The 21,085-nt window shown below is 40.9% G+C and overlaps 1 protein-coding gene across 3 annotated transcripts in view; it reads right to left on the bottom strand.

The window, feature by feature from the left end:
- Positions 1 to 21,085, bottom strand: part of JDP2 (Jun dimerization protein 2) — an 88,266-nt gene that overhangs the window by 13,817 nt on the left and 53,364 nt on the right. For 2 of the 3 annotated variants that reach the window (XM_069092256.1, XM_069092258.1), the window contains exon 3: positions 1,808 to 1,912. The exons of the other annotated variant lie outside the window; for it this stretch is intronic. In XM_069092256.1, coding sequence (XP_068948357.1) covers positions 1,808 to 1,912 — 105 coding nt within the window. The remainder of the gene's footprint in view (positions 1 to 1,807; positions 1,913 to 21,085) is intronic. 3 annotated transcript variants of the gene reach the window in all.

The raw sequence follows: 21,085 nt of genomic DNA, 5'->3' as shown, positions 1-21,085 counted from the left end.
CTAGTGGCCCCATGCAATCTATTTCAACCAAACTGGAATACTCTCTGATCCTGAATCTATTCCATATCCTCATACCTCCAGGTATGTGCTCATGTTGTTCCTTTTGTCCAGACTGCCCTCTTGCCCTATTCAATTACTGCTACCTTTTAAGACCCAACTCAAATAAAACTTCCTTTAGAAAGCCTTCCCGGATCCACCAAATGATAACAATCCTCCCCTACAGAACTCACACTGCATTCTCTTTGTAATTCCAATGCATGCATGTGACATTGTGTATTGAGAAGCAGCTATCTATAGTGGATAGAGAACCAACTTTGGACTCAAAAGGCCTAGGTTCAAGTCCTGACTTAGACACACAGAAGTCATGTGAATATGGGCAAGTCAGGTAGCTCTCTAAGACCGCATAGATAAAGTAAGTTTCTATAGTAGGAGTTCTCTACATCAATGAGACTGCAAGTTTGGACTCTCCCAAAATGTATATTTCAGCAATCTATGTTGTATGGGGTTTTAGGTGGCATAGTGGATAGTGGGCTGAGCCTAGAGTCAGGAAGATCTTAGTTCAAATATGGTCTTAGACACTTACTAGCAAGTCACTTGACCCTGTTTGCCTCAGTTTCTTCATCTATAAAATGAACCAGAGAAGGAAATGGCAAACCATTTCGGTATCTTTGCCAAGAAAATTTCAAATGGGGTCACAATGAGTCAGACATATCTGAAATGACAGAATAATAGACTGTTAGCACCCTTTAAAGTTTCCTTCTTGGAGAAAATAGAATAAATGGGAGACGGGATAGGATGGAGAGAAATACAGTTAGTCTTTCACAATATAAGTACTATGGAAAGGTTTTGCATAACTACACATATACAACCTATATTGAATTGCTTATCTTCCCAGTGGGGGTGGGTGAGGAGGGAAGAAGAGAATGAATCTGGAAATCAAAGTTTTAAAAACAAATATTTAAAAATTGTTTTTATATGCAACCGGGAAAAAAGTTAAACAGGAAATGGGGTATAGAAATCCATCTTGCCCTACAAGAAAGTAAGGGTGGAGCATGGGGGGATATAAGAGAAGGCAGATTGGGGGAAGGTATTCAATATGCTTGCCATCTTGGGGTGGAAGGTAGGGGAGGGATGAGGAGAAAATTTGGAACTCAAAATCTTATGGAAATGAATGCTGAAAAGTAAAAATATAAAAATTATAAATTAAAATTTCTTTCCTGAGCAAATCTCTACTGACCCTACCCTAGATTCCCCTCTAAAACCTATGATCTTGGCCTTGTTAGCTGGAGTTAAACAACCACAAATATTGATAGTATTAGCTTCTAAGCCAACCACTCAAAGTAGCATGTGCCAATCAGCCCAGGCACTAAAGAGAAACAGTCATCCATTTATTCATTCATTCAACAAATAGTTATTAAGCACTTACTGCAGAAGATGCTCTGTGCTAGTTTCTGGGAGAGATACAAAGATAACAGACTTGGTCCTTGACTTTAAGGAATAGTGAGTTTATAATAAACAAAATTACTTTTACTTTTCTTTTCCTCTCCAATGGCCTTCCCTAGGGATCCATGACTATGGGTATTATTTCAGTCCTCTTGAGATAGGAAGATACTGGATCCTTCAGTAACAATGGGAAGTGATGGGCAAGTCAGGGCATGGATCAGAAAGGGTACAAGGTAGCTTGGGTAGGTATAAGTAGATATTGCCCTGGTTTTGCTAACATTTGGAAATTTCTGCCAGTCTGGAGATCTTCCCATCTGCTCTCAGGGAGAAAAGCATCCCATTCTGACTAACCTACTACACTCACCCTTTGTAGAAACTCTGTCCTCTCTTTCTTTTTGTTCCGGCATCGAGCTGCTGCTACTTTGTTCTTCTCCCGGCGCCTTTTCCTCCGCTCTTCTTCCTCATCTAGCTGTTAAGAGCAAACATAAGAGGTGAGAAAACGTACCTCTATCCCTCTCTTGCAGAGATGCAGTACTATGAGTGTGGAATATGACATATACTATCGGACAAAGTTGGTACACTCATGCACGTAAGCACACAAACACACACAAATAATGCACTTAAAATCAGAAGACAAACAGCTAGGGAAAAAAATTTTTACAGATAGTTTCTCTGATAAAGGTCTAACATCTAAGATACATAAGGAACTGGTTCAAATGTATAAGAACAATAAGAACAAATTGTTATTCCTCAATAGATAAATGGTCAAAAGTTATGAACAAAGAGTTCTCAAAGGAAAGAAATCTTAGAACCAACAAAATCAAGACATATGAAAAAAAAGATGCTCCAGATGATCAGTAATTAGAGAAATGCAAATGAAAATAACTCTGAGGTTCCATTTTACACCCATCACACTGGCAAAGAAGATAATAAAGTAAAATGACAAATGCTGGAGAGGCTGCAGGAAGATAGACACATGATGGTTGGTGGGTGGACCTATGAATTGGTCCAACCATTCTCTAAAACAATTTGGAACAAAGCAGATAAATTGTGTATGTATCTTTCCATTCACAAATACAACTGTTAGCTTTACATGCCAAAGAGGTCAAAGGAAGAGGAAAAGGATTCATACATACAAATATATCTGTGGCAACTTTTTTCACATGTCAAAGAATTGGAAACAAACTGGATGACCATCCATTGGAGAAGGGCTGAACAAATTATGGCCTATGGATGTATTCGAATACAATAATAGTAGCTAGCATTTACATAATGCTCTAGGGTCTACAAGTGCTTAATATCTGTTATCCTATTTGATTCTCATGATAACTCTATAAGGGAGGCGCTATTATTATCCCTGTCTTATAGACAAGGAAATTGAGGCTGAGAAAGGCCAAGTGATTTGTCCAGAATCACATAGCTAGTAAATGTCCAAGGCTGAATCTGAACTTATTTCTCCTTAAGTCCAAGTCTAGCACTCCATTCACTATGATACATTATTGTTCTATAAGAAATGATGCAAAGGGGGTGGCTAGGTCGTGCAGTGAATAGAGCACCAGCCCTGGAGTCAGGAGAACCTGAGTTCAAATCTGACCTCAGACACTTAACACTTAGTGGCTGTGTGACCTGCAAGTCACTTAACCCCAATTGCCCTGCCCTTCAAAAAGTCCCCCCCCCCCAAAAAAAATGACACAAGGGACAGTTTCAAAGAAACCTATGAAGGCTTGTATGAACAGATGAAGAGTGAAGTAAATGGGAGCCACAGAACAATTTGCACCATAATAATGTTGTAAAGGAAAACAACTCTAAAAGAATTAAGAACTCTGATCAATGCAGTGACCAACAATGATTCCAGAGGACTGATGATGAAGATGGGAGCCATCTCCTGACAGAGAGGTGATGGAATTACACCTACATTTTGAACATAGCCAATGTGGAAATTTTTCTTGTTTTACTATGACTAAATGACTTATGACTAAATTTCTTTTCAATTTTGAAGAGAAAGCTGAGGAAGAGAGAACTAGAAACAGGGATGTCCCCAAAGAAAGGAATAAAAGAAAAAAAAAGAAATACATTGAAGCATTTTTTTAATGCACAGACAAGAACAAAAGGGAGCTCAGAAGGAATCACAGGAATGCAGGATGCCTTTTAAAGTTATATAGGGTTAATCAAAGGATTATAATAGTAGAGTTAGAAGGTACCTTATGGGCTATGTTGAATGTATAATACACTTGAAAAAAAAGCAAAAAGTAGATGACAGAAATGTATAGTTGAATGTTCAATCTTTTTTTCTACTATATGTGTAGAATGCTCATTTTATTTATTTTTTGTTAAGATCAGAAGTTTGATGTATTTCTTGGACTGGATGTAAATCTTTGCTATAAGTTATGGCTTACAAGGCAAGGGAAGGTGGATGGGAAATTTTTGGAAAGGAAGATAGTATAAAAATAAAAAACACCAACAAAAATAAAATGCTTTATAAAGTACAAACAGCCACAAGTCAGACTAGAGAACCAGACAGTTACACTGGGTTGCAATATAACAACTACCTCCCCAAGCCTGCCCGCTGAGACTGAGCCTTACCTATTCCTAGCCGACATCTCCTCTAACAAATTGCAGGAGACGTACTATAGGCTGCCAGACCAAATGACTTCAGGCTTGAGAAGAATCAAGTCCTCCAAGTCAAGTCTAAGTCGCCAACAAAGCTAGTGGGGAACTTTCCCAAGCATCTAAGGCTCATCTCACAAGGCAGAAGGGACAATAGCTGCAACTTGGGTGCTACCATCTGTCAATAAAAAGGGTGGCAACCCAATAGGAGATGAAGCCAAGTTTTCTGCTGTCATTCTAACCCAACCCAAGCCCTCAGGGCAGATTTTTCAGTTCACCAATTTTCAAATACTTCTTAAAGAAAGGCTCCCTTTGGCATTGGCTCAAATTTCACAACTCCCCTTTAAATTTTTCTCTCCCATCATGCCTTCTGTAAGTGCTGCCTTAACTTGACCATATTTCCAGAATCTCATCTTTCATCCTCGCTAGTGTACACAAACACCTCCCAGATCCTGCTCCTTTTCCCTCTGAATGGTTTCTCTTGAGCCCCTTGCCTTCCTCCTTCCCCACCATTCTTCATTCTTTTCCCTAACTCCTCCATAGTTGGTACCCACTTCCCCTGAAATCCTATGTTAGAGGATCCTTTCGGCCTCCCTAAACCACATTTTAGGAAATAAATTTGTTCAAAAAGCTTCAGAGGCTTCCTAGCACTTGTAAAATAAAATACAAATTCCTCTGTTTGACATTTTACAATCTGGCTCCAATCTACTTTTCCAGGCTTGTTGAACATTGTTCCTTCACACTTCAGGTTTCAGCCAAACTGATCTACTTGTTCTCCATACACCACATTCCATCACCATGCCCTCAACAATGGCCATTCCCCAAGCTAGGAATGCATGCCCTCCTTACCTCCACCTCTGTTCCCTTCAAAATTCAGCTCAAGCACAACCTCTTACATGCCTCCTTTCCAAATCTAGAAATCTAGGTGCTAGAGCCTTCCTGCCTCCCCAGTTAAATATATATACATTATATATTTATATATAAAAGGTAAGCTCCTTGAGGGGAGTAATTATTTCATTTTTGTCTTCACTTCCATGGCACTTAGCACAGTGCCTGGAACACAGTGGATGTTTAGTATATAATAAATTGAAATAGAGCCCCAGCTTTAGAATGATAGGTCTTGTTCCCTGTCACCAAAGGAGTTTGCTTGTTTTTAATCTTTTTATGAAGATGGGGTTCTGCAGTTAAGAATTAAAGAATCCACAATGCATGGGTTGCACAGTGGACAGAGGTGCCAGGCCTGGAGTGAGGAACTGACTGAGGAACTCAAATCTAACCTCAGACACTTACTAGCTGTGTGACCCTAGGCAAGTCACTTATCCCTGTTTGCTTCAGTTTCTTCATCTGTACAATGAGCTAGAGAAGGCAATGCCAAACCACTTGGGGTCAAAAAGAGTGAGACAACGACTGAAAACAAATGAACAATAACAAAAGGGAAAAAAGACAGTCGCTATCAAGACTGTCTTTCTCCAACCTACTGCTCTTAACTTGAACTTGGTATCAAACTTAAAAATGATCCAACAACAATTATAGCTAGAGAATACAGCATGTCTTGCTGGTCTTGGGCCACCCTAGAGCCAAAGGTTGCTTGAGAAGTCGCCAAATACCTACAGGCTCGCCAACTCTCTCACCTCTGGAGCCAGGAATGCGACTCCAGCAGCCCCAGGCCAGGACCAAGCAGGTGCCCAGTTGAACAGTATTCCAGCCAGGAAAATGGATGGCTCCAGTCACCCAGAAACACTTTCCTCTGAAAGTCCCAGGGCTGAGGACCCAGGCTCATAATACAGAGCTCACAGCAAGTCTCGAGTCCAGTGGATTCTCTTGTACCGTATACTTCCTAGGCAGAGCCTGGAAGATCCTGTCCTATTCTCACTCCACATCAGGAGGCTGGCTAGAGAGAAAGACAACTTGTCATCACCCCTGGGCACAGGTGACAGTTAGTCTTCGGCCTCTGAAGAAATTAACTCTCAAGTTACAATGGTCCAGCTGTCCCCAGGAGAGGGGGAGTACATGGCAAGAAGGAGCGCCGTGATGAAATCTTCACTGCTTAACCTCAGTCAGGGTAATGCTAAGGTAACTGACAGAGAGAGGAAAGGGAAGGAACTAGAGGAAGTAGCTGCCTGCAGTGCAATTCCCCTCATGGTCATGGAGGTTTGCCCACAAACTGCCAAGATGGTGTGCAACCTGGGTGTACTTGCTGCTGGACAAATAAAACCTTGAACCTCCCTCCCAAGCCATGCCATACCTCCCTTTCAGGGACTATAGTGATAAAGTCTTGTTTCCCCATCTCCTGTTGCTTACAAAAGCTAATCCTTTCCACTAGGCTGGAGAGTCTATGAGGGCCACATCCTGACCCAGAGTCATGATGAAATAGCAGCTATCTCACTCTTCATTGAACTTCATGCTCTCTCAGTCAAATCTCTAAGACTGTAAGTTGCAGAATGGTTAAAGATGGAATTTCCTCACCCTGGGATTTTCAATACCAATGAAATCACAGATCCAGACTCATTTTTTATCACAATCATCATCCTTATGTTATGCAGTTCTTTCCCCACCATTTATCAGGAATTAACTCTCCTCTTCCCCCTCACCATTCCCTACTTCAGTCTTACCTATCTCTTACCTATCGCCAGGTCAGTCAAGCTTGGAGATGGGTTCCCACCTTCACAAGAATCATGGGAAAACTCCTGAGGAGCAGTAAAACATTGGCAAATGCCTTTTTTTTTTTTAGACTGGTGATGCTTGTACCTGTTGCTCAAATATCCTGCTTGGTCCTTGGTCTTTTATTTCCTGGTCTCCCTGTCTAGATCCCTGATCTTTAAGGCTTGTCTATCTACTAAGACTCTGGTCCTACTATGTCCTGGCTTCAATCTGCATTCTTTCTCTGGATGTGGATAGCCCTTTCCATCGTGAGTCTTTTGGAGTTGTCTTATTATAATCTTGTATTGCTGAGGGGAGCACAGTCTATCTAAGTCAGTCATCACAGATACAATGCTTCTGTAATTGTGTACAACCTTCTCCTGGTTCTGCTCCCTTCACTCAGCATCAGTTTATATAAGTCTCTCCAGGTTATTACCGGTATGAAGTCCATCTGCTCCTTATTTCTTTTTTTTTTTCCTTTGTGGAGGGAAATTGGGGTTAAGTGACTTGCCCAAGGTCACACGGCTAGTTTGTGTGTGAGTGTGTGTGTGTGTGTGTGTGTGTGTGTGTTAAATGTGAGGCTGGCTCAGAACTCGGGTCCTCCTGACTCCAGGCAGGCACTCTACTCACTGCGCCACCTAGCCACCCCCCTCTCCTGCTCCTCATTTCTTATAGCACAATAGTAGTCCATTTCTTGTTGACTTTTTTGTGCACTTCTGAAGTGGAAGAAATTACTTTCTGTAGTTTCTTATTGGATTTCTTGATCACTATTAGACCTGGTGTGATTTTTAGATTCTTGTTGGGAGTGTGTGTGTAGAGCTGGCCAGTCGATTGAAATGTGATTTAGAAACAAATGGTCAAATCAACAGGAATTTTGAATTAAGCTCTTACTATGTGCTAGGCATTATACTAAGCTCCAGGTTTACAAAGAAGAAAGATAAAAATTGGGAGGCCAATAGCAACTAACCTTAGCCCCTTTTGAAAAAAAAATTTTTATTTTTAAGTGTAGTATTTTATTTTCTGCCCATTACACCTAATTTCTTTTAACTTTTCATTGTATGGTCTCTTCTCAAGTCTTTAATCATTTACATTTTTCTCCTCTGGACTCTCTGTAGTACAGTCCCCCCCCCCCCACATACACACTCTAGTATCTTCATTATAATAGATCCAGATATACCTAAAAGTCTAACCCAAAAGAAAAGACATTCTGTAACAACTATAAGTAGACTCAAAGGAAAAAATGGAATTTTCCATGAGAAGAAATGAAACTAGGAATTAAAAAAAAGTTCTAGCATATGGAAGTGGAAGGAAAATAAATAAATTGGAACAGAAATTGTTGCCAGACTTTGCCATTGCTTGCCAAAGTAAGAGAGTTCTTGAAAATTGTAACAGAAAAACATAAATCTATACTTCTGTGAGAAGCAAAAAATATCAGAAAAAAGTCAATAGATTGAAAAGGCAGAAGAGGCAAATTCTATGTTATCAAAAACAATTGACCTAGAAAAACAAGTCAAAGAGAGATAATTTAAGAATCAGTGAGGTCTCTGAAAACTATGATTTTTTTTTAAAATCCTGGACACTATATTTCAAGAAATCATAAATAAGGGGCGGCCAGGTAGCACAGCGAGTAAGAGCACCGGCTCCAGTGTTGAGAAGACCTGGAGATTGAATCCCGGGCTCAGACACTTAGCACCCACCCAGAAACACCTGGCTGTGTAACCCTGAGCAAGTTACTTAAACCCGATTGCTTAGGGGCGGCCAGGTGGCTCAGCGAGTAAGAGCACAGGCTCCAGTGTCAGGATGACCTGGGGATCAAATCCAGGCTCAGATACTTAGCACCACACCCAGAAATAACTGGCTGTGTAACCTTGAGCAAGTTACTTAACCCCAATTGCTTTAAAATAAAAAAATAGATCTCTTCATTTATAGTACAAATTTCCAGGTCTTGTGAGATTCTGACTATGGTTCCTTGGAACTTGAACTTTTTTTACAATTTGTAGTATCTTTCTTTGATATGGAAACTCTGGATTTTGGCTATGACATTCCTAAGTCATTCCTGGGACTTTTTGGGGGGAGATGCTTAGCAAATCCTTTCTATTTTCACTTTGCCCTCAGGTTCTAACCAATCTGTGCACTTTTTATTTATGATTTTTTTTTAAAGCAATTGGGGTTAAGTAACTTGCTCAAGGTTACACGGCCAGTTATTATTTCTGGGTGTGGTGCTGAGTATCTGAGCCCGGATTTGATCCAGGTCATCCCGACACTGGAGCCGGTGCTCTTACTCGCTGAGCCACCTGGCTGCCCCTAAGCAATCGGGGTTAAGTAACTTGCTCAAGGTTACACAGCCAGGTGTTTCTGGGTGGGTAATAAGTGTCTGAGCCCGGATTTGATCCACATGTCATCCCAACACTGGAGCCGGTGCTCTTACTCGCTGAGCCACCTGGCTGCCCCTAAATGAGGAGATCTTAAAATATGATGTTCCAAGAGGAAAACTGATAAAAGCATACAACCAAGAATAACAACCTGCAATAATCATAAAGGTGAAAAAAAAACAAAGTGGATCTTTAATGAAATGGAAGACTTGAAAGAATGTCTGATGAAAAGACTAGAGCTAAACAGGAACTGTGAAATGCAATCACAAGCTTGAGAGAGGGGCTGATACTCTAAAAAGGGGAGAAAAAATAAGGGTCCCTTGAGAAACTTAATGTCTTCAAAAAGTATTTAGGGATTTGGGGTTCCATAGGCTTCACCAGAGTGCCATCCCTACCCCACCCTTTGCTTTTCAGTGCCCTTTTATGTGTTTTCTTTCCCATTAAAATGTGAGTTCCTTGAGGACATGGACTGTCTTTCTTTTTCCTTCCATTTGTAGTCCTCAGTGCTTAGCACAGTACCTGGTACATAGTAAGCACTTAATAAATGCTCATTCAAATAATAACAATAATAATGATGATAGCTAACATTTTACCAGGCACTGTGCTAAGTGCCTTAAAATTATTCTCTCATCTGATTCTCACAACGATCCATGGGACATAGGTGCTATTATTATCCTTCTTCTACAGATGAGGAAACTGAGACAAACAGAGGTTAAATGACTTGTCCAGGGTAACACAGCTAGTAAGTGTCTTGAGGGGAGATTTATTGACTAGATTTAATTTAAGAAAACCAGAGGACTTGGGTGGTGGTGTATTAGTTCTACTCTAAGGATTTTAAGGAAAGAAAGAAAAGAGTTTTTTGGTGCTATAGCTCATGAGCACTTACTGGTATGCTTTCCCTTCCCCTCTTCCACCCTCCCCCCCATCTCCACCCACCATGATTATGAGCTGATAGTAATTAGTCATCCAGACTTGATCAGCTTCTTTTAAAAATATATATTTATTTAATGGCATTTAATTTTTTCCAATCACATGAAAAGACAATTTTCAACATTCATTTTAAAAAAGATTTTGAGTTCCAAATTTTTCTCCCTCCCTCCCTCTCCCCCTTCCCTGCTCCCCAAGCCAGTAAGCATTCTTTAAACAGTTTCTAATAAAGGATATCAACTAAGGTAGCATACCGTGTTTCCCCGATAATAAGACCTATCCCGAAAATAAGCCCTCCCCTTACTGTGTAAGATTCCTCTAAAATAAGCCCTCCCCCGAAAATAAGCCCTATTGAGATTGCTACTGTAGTGAATGTGATCCCCTGCGCTACATGCTACATTACGGTACCCTCTGTATGCACCGTCCCCCCCCCAGGTGAAACGCATGCCGCGCTCCGAGCTGCATCCACTCAGAGCTGCAGCAGTGAGCGTGTCATCCTGTTCTTCCCCAGTGATTTGCTTGCTGGTGCCATTGAGAGCAGTGCCGCGGAGGAGAGCTGAGGCAGGACAACATAAAAACCCGGTATGTAAGCGGGAGTGAGGGGGCATGATGGAGGATAAAAAGGGCATGATGGAGGAAAAAAGAAGAACTCAGGGGGCATGATGGAGTGAAAAGAAGGACTGGTGGTCATAATTGTATTATTCTGTCTGTTTTGACCCCCAGACATGAGTACAAAAAGGAAGAGCTATACTGTTGAGTATAAGAAAGCAATTGTAGAGGAGTCACATGGCAAGAATCTTGCAGTTTTCTGTAAAGAAAAACTTTTGGATCTTCAAATGGTCAGAAAATGGAGAGCAGACTATAACCTCAATCAACAGGTGGATGAGGGAAAAGGGAAAAAGCGCAGGTCTGGATCAGGTCGGCAGCCCTTATATCCTGACTTGGAGATCCTCATTGGTGAATGGATTGCTGACAGGAGAGCAAAGGCCTTGGTTGTGTGCAGGGCTGATATTCAAGCATTTGCCCTTTCAATGGCACCAGAGTTTGAAATGGTCTCAGAAGGATTCAAAGCATCACAATACTGGTTGGACGGTTTCTTTCAACGGTATGAACTGTCCCTAAGAAGATCAACAACACTGTTTAAGCTGGAAGATGCTGAAGTTATTAAACGTGCACTTGCATTCAAGTCCTTTATTGATAGGATCAACATTTCCAAGTACCAAACCTGCAATATGATCGCTATGGATGAAACTGCAGTGTTTATGGGACAAGAATCTCAAACAACAATTCATCACAGGGGTGCAACATCAATCTACATTCCTACCACTGGCTATGAAAGTGCACGGGTCACCTGTGTTTTGGCAATTCGTTTGGATGAAAAGAAAGCCACACCTCTAATCATCAGTAAGGGCAAGAAAGATAAGATTGAACATGTATCTGGCATTTACGTTCTTGAAACCGAAAAAGCCTGGTGTACACAAGCCGTTATAAGAAAGTGGGTTGATTTAATGCTGCCACTTGTTATGCGAGGTAACCAAAGAGGTCTGAAAGTCTGGGATTCAGCCAGCACTCACCGCACTAAAGAAATGAAGAACTTCCTTGCAGAGAGAAGAATAGATCAAGTAATGATTCCTGCAGGAATGACTGCCTATCTCCAGACCCTTGATATTGCAATAAACAAGCCATTCAAGGACCATTTGCGCATGGAAGTCAATGACTACATTGAAAATTGAATGGAAAGAAATCAGCGTGGAAACTTTGTGAAGCCCTGTCTGCAAGAAGTCATGACTTGGGTGAAGAAGCCATGGGATAAAATTACTGACAGCTGTGTCGCCAAGGCACTACGAGCAGGTTACCTGGACAAGACATATTCATTTAAAGAGAGCTATATTGCTGGACATGACAGATTGGGTCCACTTCTTCTGAAGGAAATGGAGGCGCAAGACATCCAGGACGCAATTCAGGGTATGGACACTTATGACGATGTTGTTGAAGAAGATGACATGATCATTATTGAATAAAGGTACATTTTTTTTGTTCACATTTACCTGTTTATTACAATTGCTGTCAATGTTCATTAAAATAAGCCCTCCCCTGAAAATAAGCCCTCTGGTGTTTTTCTGTCCAAAAAAAAATATAATAAGACAGTGTCTTATTATCGGGGAAACACGGTAGTGACTGTAGTTGGCATGAAACATCCACCCCCCCTCCCCAAATTCTATGATGCAGTCTCCAGTCAGTACATACCTACCGAGTATGGACTCAAGCTTAGAGACATGTGACGAGGGGGTAACTCACAGCTCCTGAGTGCTGAAAGTACTTATGATATTCCCCTTAGGCAGAGGATAGTTCTTCTGCAGGATTTCTTACAGAATTCAGAAGCTATTTTCCCTCAATGTGTCTATTTTGTCCTCAACTCTCCATACAGACACAGAGAGGTACTCTTCCAGGACCAGGATGCTAATAGAAAATCACCAAATCCTCCACCCTCTGAAGGTCACAAAGTCCTCATCTAACCCAGAGGGGAGCCAAGGCTCTTCTCCTCTCACCTCCCCCTACAATTGATTGCTTCCTGGGGGCTTAGTTAGAAACTCCAACCACTAAGCTACCAGATATTTAAATCCTGGAATTCCAAACTAGATTGCTATTTTACTGAGGACCCACAGGGCATAATCAACTTTTCTCAGCCAATACTAATACACTTTTGGTGCAAGACATTGCCTTTTATCCAATAGCTTTCAAAGTCTTCTCAATTGATTAACTGTTGCACTTTGCCTAAAGCCTATAACTGATGGATAGATTCAATAAAAATGTCTAGGCCTCATTCACAACTAGCTCATAGACTGACTGATTGATTTTATCACCTGACCTTTATCCAGGCTATAGCATCTGGTTACTTCAAGTAGGGTAGAGTAATAGATTGACATAAGCAAAGTTCCGCCCCCGCCCCCACCCCCACCCCGATTCTTACACGTACAATGACAACACCGAAAATTTTTTTTGAAAGACCCGGGACCTGGGATAAAAAGCAACAACAACCACTTACAACTAACAACTTAGTGAACCCATGATAAAACATGTCACCTTCTTCTTGACATAGAAATTATAGACTCAAGTTGTAGAAGAGGTATATATTTTTGCACATGCCCATTGCATGAGTTTGTCTGGCTTGACTATACTTACTGGTTCCAAGGTAGTTTTTCCTACTATTTGGGTTGGGGGAAACATTGATGGTGGTGTGGAAAAAGGAAAAAGAAAAAAAAATAAGGGTCAACACAATAGAATGAATTCACATACAACAGGACAGTTTTTAAATAACAGACTGAGTCTTTACACTTTTCAAATACTTGTGTATTTGTATGTGTATACACACACATATTTTAAAGCAAACAGTATGGAGCAAAGAGTTGTGGTTTCATATAAAATTCTCATTTTGTCTTTTACTTTCTACATGGAAGCACTCTTTCTTGGCATTTAAGTTCAAGATTAAAAATGTTTTAAACTAAAAAATCCCATTTCCATCACACACTTGACAGTTTTCTAAAACCTCAGCCTAAAAATGGGCTGTTCTACTTATCATGCCTAAAATTCTTCATATATCTACAGCACAGAGAATCAGAGCATTTAAGGGAGGAAGATAAAAGGAGAAGGAGAAGTGAGAGGAAAAAAAGGTCACTTGAAATTCAATACCTTTGAGATGTGCCACAGATCGGAATGACCCACCAATCAGTGTCCTGGTCAGTCAGTCAGTCAATAAACATTTATTAAGCACCGACTTTGTGGCTGGGACTATGCTAAATGCTGAGAATTTTTTAGAACAAAGGAAAGAGAAGGGAAAGGGAGAGGAGAGGAAAAAAGAGGAGAAGAAAGGAGGGAAGGAGAGGGAAAAGAGAGATAATGCTGGCCCTCATGGAGTTTACAATCTAAAGGAGGAAGACAGAGCACAAAAGGAAGCTGGGGTGGGGAAAAATGGAGAAGGTGCTTGGATGCCTGTGTCCCAGTGGTGAAGTAGGTGGGAAATGAAGAGTGGTTGGCCAGGCGCCCTCCTTAAATGGAGGTTCTGGTAGGAGCTCTCCAACTCTACCCTCTCCAATAAGAAGGAGGAGTCCCAGGGGCAGGGGTACTAATGATGTATGTATGAGTGCCAAGGTTTAAGCAATCTTGCAAGATGATGAATGTGCTCCTTAGGGTATGATGGATGACATCAAGAGAAAAGGCATCAGTGAGAGATGCCTTTCCTAAATCTTTACTTTCTAGGGTCCACAACCCAAAATTCCAAAGGAAACTCATGATTTTCAAGATTTTTCCTTGTCAGATCACATTCTCCCCTGCTCTATCTTCCATGTTCTTCAGTAAAGCGTGGGTATCCAATACGAGGGTGATACCAGTATCAGAGTAGCATACAACCATAGAATCTCAGGCCTCACGGGTCATTTGCCCAGCTCACACATGAATGAGAATCCCTCTAAAACATCCTGAATGTGTAAGCCATTCAGTCAACAGTTAGAGACTAAAGGCTTCCAGTAACGGGGACTTTGCCACAACCAGGCTGCCACAGCCTTTACCACACTCAGAAGAAATGCTTTGAAGATACAAACAGAAAGCTCCTAGTTTGATAAACCAGGGTTCAGATGCTGGAAATTACACAAGAGAGGCCACGGAGGGACTGAAAAAATAGAGGTGGGGAGCTTTGTTTGAAATATATCACTGCCTTGTATACAGAAGATTGGGACAGAGATACAAAGGGCATAACCCTTTTAGGCAGGAAGGAGTCCATCTCCAGAGTGTGATCTGACTCAGTCCTTGGCCTTTGTGTCTTTAGCAGCTACACATACTGCTCTTCAGACATACCCAAGGATCTGAAAAATATTAGCAGCAGCACAAAGCTTGCAGCAGTGTCTTCAAGCATGAAGGATAATGAGAGCAGGGAAGGGAGGGAGGGAGACAGAAAGGGAGGGTGAGAGAAGGGAGAAAAGAGAGGGGGAAGGGAGAAGATGGAGAGAGAGAGAGAGAGAGAGAGACAGAGAGAGACAGAGAGAGGAGGGAGAGGAGGGAAAGAGGGGAGGGAAAGAGAGAGGGGGAGAGAAGGGGGAGGGGGGAAGATGGAGAGAGGGAGGGAGAGAAAGAATCCCAGAGGACACCCAAATAAGCAAAACAATAAGATACAAAATACAGCAAAAATGGAAGTAATAAATATAAAAATGGACATAGTGAGTGAGACTTCAAAAGTAGTGATTCCCAAGTGGGGCCAGAAGAAGCAAATATGCCCAGGTATGTCCCACTTCATATCCCTACAGATCCAGAATCTCCCTTTACCCTCAAAAAAAAAAAAGTATTTTATGAGTATGGACATTTTTGAGAAGGAACGATGGGAGACCTGTTAGGGCTACTGAGCTCCCATGTGAAAACTCCGGTTTGCAGGGTTTAGAATCCTCCAAATTTTGTCTTTAGGGCTTAAAAAACTTTCCAGGAAGCAAATTCATCCTAAAATTTTACCCCAGATCCTTTGTACATAAAAGAAGACATGTTTCAACAGCGGAGACTCAGAGCACCCTGGAAAGTAAATACCTAAATGCCAAACATACCAGACATTCCCCCAAATAAACACAGAGGAGCTGGGGGTAGGGTGATGATGGTGGGGTGGCTGTCCCCTGAATATAAGACAAATAAAAACAGATCTAGCCAAAGGAGGTTGGGGGAGGCCTAGATCTCAGCTGAGGGGGCCTCAAACCATTACATCATCACAATTTTTCTAACCACTCCAGGGAAGAATGAAGAATTCCCCTTGGAATGCACATTCCACATTCATGCTGACCCCATTCTTCCCTAAGGGCCCCTGGCCCTTCTTGCCTCAATCATCTCTCTGGTATTCAGCTTTGCGCTACAGAAGAAAACAAAGCATTCTCTCCCACCAGCCCACTCTCAATTTAACAATGATGGGCCAGATCTGGCCTCTTCCACTCAAGATAAACTTCTTCCTGTGAACAAGTATGTGCATCGATAATACTTAGAGGATTGTTTTTAACCTTCCATACACTTAGGATTTATAGCTCTTGGGGTATCGTGTGTGTTGTTTATTTTAAAAGGAGATGGAATGGAAAAGACAGAATGAAGGAAGTATGAAACTAATTTTCTAGATTAATTTTGTCCCTCCATCAGAAGGAAACAGAAAAGAAAAAAAAAACCACAGGCAGTCAGTCAATGTGCATTTATTAAGTACTTATTATATGCCTAGCACTGTGCTAGGCACTGGGCATCCAAAGGAAGCCCCTTTTCTCAAAGACCCCACAATCCAATGGGGAGATGCAATATGTATACAAACAAGATACATTCAGTTTAATTAGAGATAATCTCAGAGGGAAGGCACTAAGCTTAAGGACTGGGAAGAACATTCAATTAGGAAACAGCTGACTTAGAGGAAAAGTGCCCTCTAAGGCCTCTTCTAGCACTATTACTCTGTAGGAGGGGGGTATAAAGAAAGAACAATTCTTCCCTTTTTAAGAACTAGTTGTACTGTAGTGATTGCATCACTTGGACCTTCATGTACCATCACACACACACCCAACTCCACAACTGAACAATTTGTCAGAGGGAAAGGCCTCTTTATTATGAACAAGGGCACTTCAGAAGGTAATCACTCTACCTGCCAAGATGATTTACTTGACTTTCAGAAGCCATGGTCTTGGACTAGATGAACACAGATAAGACTTTCCCATGAAAACCTCATCTTCATGGAGCACTATGAGTGAAAGTTTCAGCTAAGTCAGAATCATGGAAACTTGTGGGGCCCATGGATCCCCAAAGGAATCAACAGATAGAATTCAGGGGGGGTCTGTGAATTTTTAAAAACACTTTGATTATAAAGATTTAGGCTTTGGGGATAAGAAGACACTATTTGGCAAAAATTATTGAGAAAGCAGTCTGGTAGAAATAGGACATAGAGCAATAGCTTACACCATTTACCAAGATAAGGTCAAAATGGATACATGACCTAGACATAAAGGGAGATATCATAAGAAAATTAGAAGAACATGAAACATATCACCTATCAGACTTATGGATAGGGGAACAATTTATGAGTTAAACAAGAGAAAGAAAGCACTGTGAGAGGTAAAATGGATGATTTCAATTACATTAAATTAAAAAGGCTTTGTAGAAATAAAACCAATGTAGCCAACATTAGAAGGAAAATGGAAAAAATGGGAGAAAATTTGTATAGACAGTTGCTCAGAGAAAGGCCTCATATCTCAAATATATAAAGAACTTTGTTAAACTTATAAGAATCAATAAATGCCAATGAAGAAATCAAAACTATATATAGTCATATGAAAAAATACTCTGAATCACTATTGATTAGAGAAATGCAAGCTAAAATACCTCTGAGATATCCTCTCACACCTATGAGATTGGCTGAAATGATACAAGGGGAAAGCAACAAATTTTGGAGGGGATGAGGAAAAATTAGGACCCTGATTCACAACTGGTAGAACTGTGAACTGATCCAACCATTTTGGAGAACAATGTGGAATTATGCCTAAAGAGTTATAAAACTGTGAATACCTTTTGACCCAGCAATAGCACTATTAAATCTGCTTCCTAAAGTGATAAGGAAAAAAGGAAAAGAACTTACATGTTCTAAACTATTTATAGCAGCTCTCTTTGTGGTGGCAAAGAACTGGAAATTGAGGAAATGTCCATCAATTGGGGAATGGCTAAACAAGTTTTGGTATATGATGGTGATGGAATTATAATGTGCTGTAAGAAATGATAAGCAGATTGATTTTAAATAAACATGGAAAGATTTATATGAAATAATGAAAGTGAAGAGTGAAATGAGTAGAACCAAGAGAACACTGTATAGTAAAAGCAGTATTGTTCTAAGAGCAACTTTGAACAACTAAGTCATTTTGAGTATTTTAAATACTCAAATCAACTACAAAGGACCTGTAAAGGAAGAAGCTGCCCACATCCAGAGAAAAGACTGATAAATATAAGTATATATAGTATGCTTTTACATATATACAAATATTTGTGTCTAATGGTAGCCTTCTCTAGGTAAAAGGGGGAGGGAGAGAGGGAAAAAAATTAAAACTATGCAGCAGTGAACAAAAGAAAACTTTGAAGAAAACACAGAAAAGCAGAGTAGCTTTGAAAATCATGTGTAATATTTATTACATAGTTTTTCTTTTTTTTGTCAGTCAACAAGCATTTATTAAGTACCTATTATGTGTCAGGCCTACAGTGCAAAATTATTTTTTTCAAATGCTTTATTAACTTCTGATTTATATCATTCATTTCTGCCAGATTTTGAGTTGCAAATTTTCTCCCCGTTTTTCCCCTACCCACCGCCCCAAAATAGCAGTCCCACAGGATATTCCCTCCTACAATCTGCTCTCTCCCATATTTTCTCCCATATCCTTTTGACTTTTCCAGTGGATCTCTATGCCCCAGTGCCTATATATCTTATTTCGCAATTACATGTAAAATGGTATTAATAATAGTATATATATATATATATATATATATTTTTAATATTTGATTTTAAAACTTTGAATTCCAGATTCATTCCCTTCCTTCCTTGATGCCCACCCTTACTGGGAAGATAAGCAGTTCAGTATAGATTGTACATGTGTGGCTAATGCAAATCAATAACATAGTAGATATATTATGAAAGACTGACTATATTTCCCTCCCTCCTATCCCACCTCCCACTTGTTCTATTCTCTACTTTGAACCTGTCCCTTTTCAAAAGTGGGTGCTTCCAACTTCCCTCCCCCCCAGCCTTCCCTCCCTTCCATCATCCCCCTTCTCATTCCCTTCCCCCCCACTCTCCTGGTGGGTGAGATACCCTATTTAGTGTGTATTTCATTCCCTCCTCAAGCCAAATTCAACGAGAATAAGGTTGACCCATTCCCTTTTGCCTTTTTATTCTTCCCCTCCATTGTAACCATTTTCCCTTGCCTCTTCTGTATGAGATAGTTTGCCCCAATCTGTCTCTCCCCATCTCCTCTCATTATATTCCTCTCTCACCTCTTAATTTCACCTTTTAAGTATCATCCCTTCCTGTTAAATTGGTCCTGTGCCCTCTATCTATATATACCTGTAAACATACATACACATTCACATATATATTCATATGCCCATATACCCACATATATATTTCTATTCCCTTCAACTACTGAGAAAAGTTTCATAAGTTACAATTGTTTTTCCATGTAGGAATGTTAATAGTTCAACTCTGATAAGTTCCTTATGATTTCTTTTCCCTGTTTACCTTCTCATGCTTCTCTTGCTTCTTGTATCTGAATGTCATATTTTCTATTCAACTCTGGTTTTTTTTTTCAGCAAGAATGCTTGAAAGTCCTCTATTCCACTGAATGACCATATTTTCCCCTGAAACATGATACTCAGTTTTGCTGGGTAGGTGACTCTTGGTTTTAATCCCAGCTCCTTGGACCTCTGGAATATCATATTCCAAGCCATTCAATCCCTCAGTGTAGAAGCTGCCAGATTCTGGGTTATCCTGATTGTGTTTCCACAATATTCAAACTGTTTCTTCCTGGCTGCTCGTAATATTCTCTCCTTGGTCTGGGAATTTTGGAACCTGGCTATAATATTCCTAGGAGTTCTCTTTTGGGGATCTTTTTCAGCAGGTGATCGGTGGATTCTTTCAACTTCTATTTTGCCCTCTGGTACTAAAACATCAGGGCAGTTTTCTTTGAGAACTTCCTGGAGGATGATTTCTAGGTTCTTACTTTGGTCATGGCTTTCAGGTAGTCCAATAATTTTAAAATTATCTCTCCTGGATCTATTTTCCAGGTCAGTGGTTTTTCCCATGAGATATTTCACGTTGCCTTCTATTCTTTCATTTGTTTGCATCTGTTTAACAGCATCTTGATTTCTCATAAAGTCATTAGCTTCCATTTGCTCCAGTCTAATTCTGAAGCAATGATTCTCCTCAGTGAGCTTTTGAGATTCTTTCTCCATCAGGCAAATTCGGCTTTTTAAGGCATTCTTCTCCTCATTGCCTTTTTGAGCCTCCTTTGCCATTTGAGTCAGTCTGTTTTTCAAGGTGTTATTTTCCTTAATCAGGCTGTTGACTCTCATTTCATAATTTTCTTGCATGTTCTCATTTCTCTTCCCAATTTTTCCTCCACTTCCCTTATCTGCTTCTTAAGGTCCTCTATGGCCTGTAACCAGCTCGTATTTTCCTTTGAAGCTTTTGGTGCAGGAGTTCTGACTTCACTGTTTTCCTCCAGTTCCATGCTTTGCTCCTTTTTGTCCCCAAAATAGGACTGTAATGTTGGAATCTTTTGTCTGCTTTGTTTCCTTTGCCTGCTCATTTTGCCACTCAATTACTTGACTTTTGGGCTTTTGCCACAGTAGGACTCTGCCACCAGACAGGGGAGCTTTCGTCCCAAACGCTGGGGTTTTCTCACCTGCCGGAGGTATTATGGGTGCCCTCTCTGAGGTAACCATACACTCTGGCAAGCTGGACACACACCCCAGGACCTTCACCGTAGACTGCAATCCAGATCCAAGAAGGTTAAAGCAAGAGCGATTACCCCTCAGACTGGTGCTTGGTCCCCCTACACTCTGCAGGCCAGGAGATGAAGCTGCAACGAGGCGCTGGCTGGCTGTCCCGGCCAGGGGCAAAAGCCACACACTCCCACTTACTGGGTTCCAAAGTCCAGACTGCACTGACCTCTCACTTTGTCCTTTATGTGTTGATAAATCTTGAAACGGCCACAGCCTGCTGGCTGGTCAGGCCCGCCCTGGGGCTAAACCCTCGTGTGGAGCTGGGCTCGGGCTCCCAGTGCACTGCGCTGGCTGATTCCTGCCGGCCTACTGGGCTGTCCTCAGTGGGAGGTTAGCTTCTCTGTGTCATTTTGTGGGTTCTGAAGCTCCAAAGTTTGTTTAGAGTCCCCTTTTTACATGGATTGGGGAAGGTGGAAGCTGGAGCAGCGGGGAGGTCCTGCTTCTACTCTGCCATCTTGACTCTGCCCCCCTCCCCATAGTTTTTCAAAAAAGAAAAAAAATAAAGAGCATGAAATGGAAATTGATAGTTTTATATTGAATCCTCTTTTTATATACAT

The sequence above is a fragment of the Petaurus breviceps genome, unplaced genomic scaffold (assembly GCF_028583685.1).
Source record: "Petaurus breviceps papuanus isolate PSGF00001 unplaced genomic scaffold, PetGlider_PUasm1.0 189, whole genome shotgun sequence".
NCBI lineage: Eukaryota > Metazoa > Chordata > Mammalia > Diprotodontia > Petauridae > Petaurus > Petaurus breviceps.
This window is presented reverse-complemented; position numbering and strand designations above follow the sequence as displayed.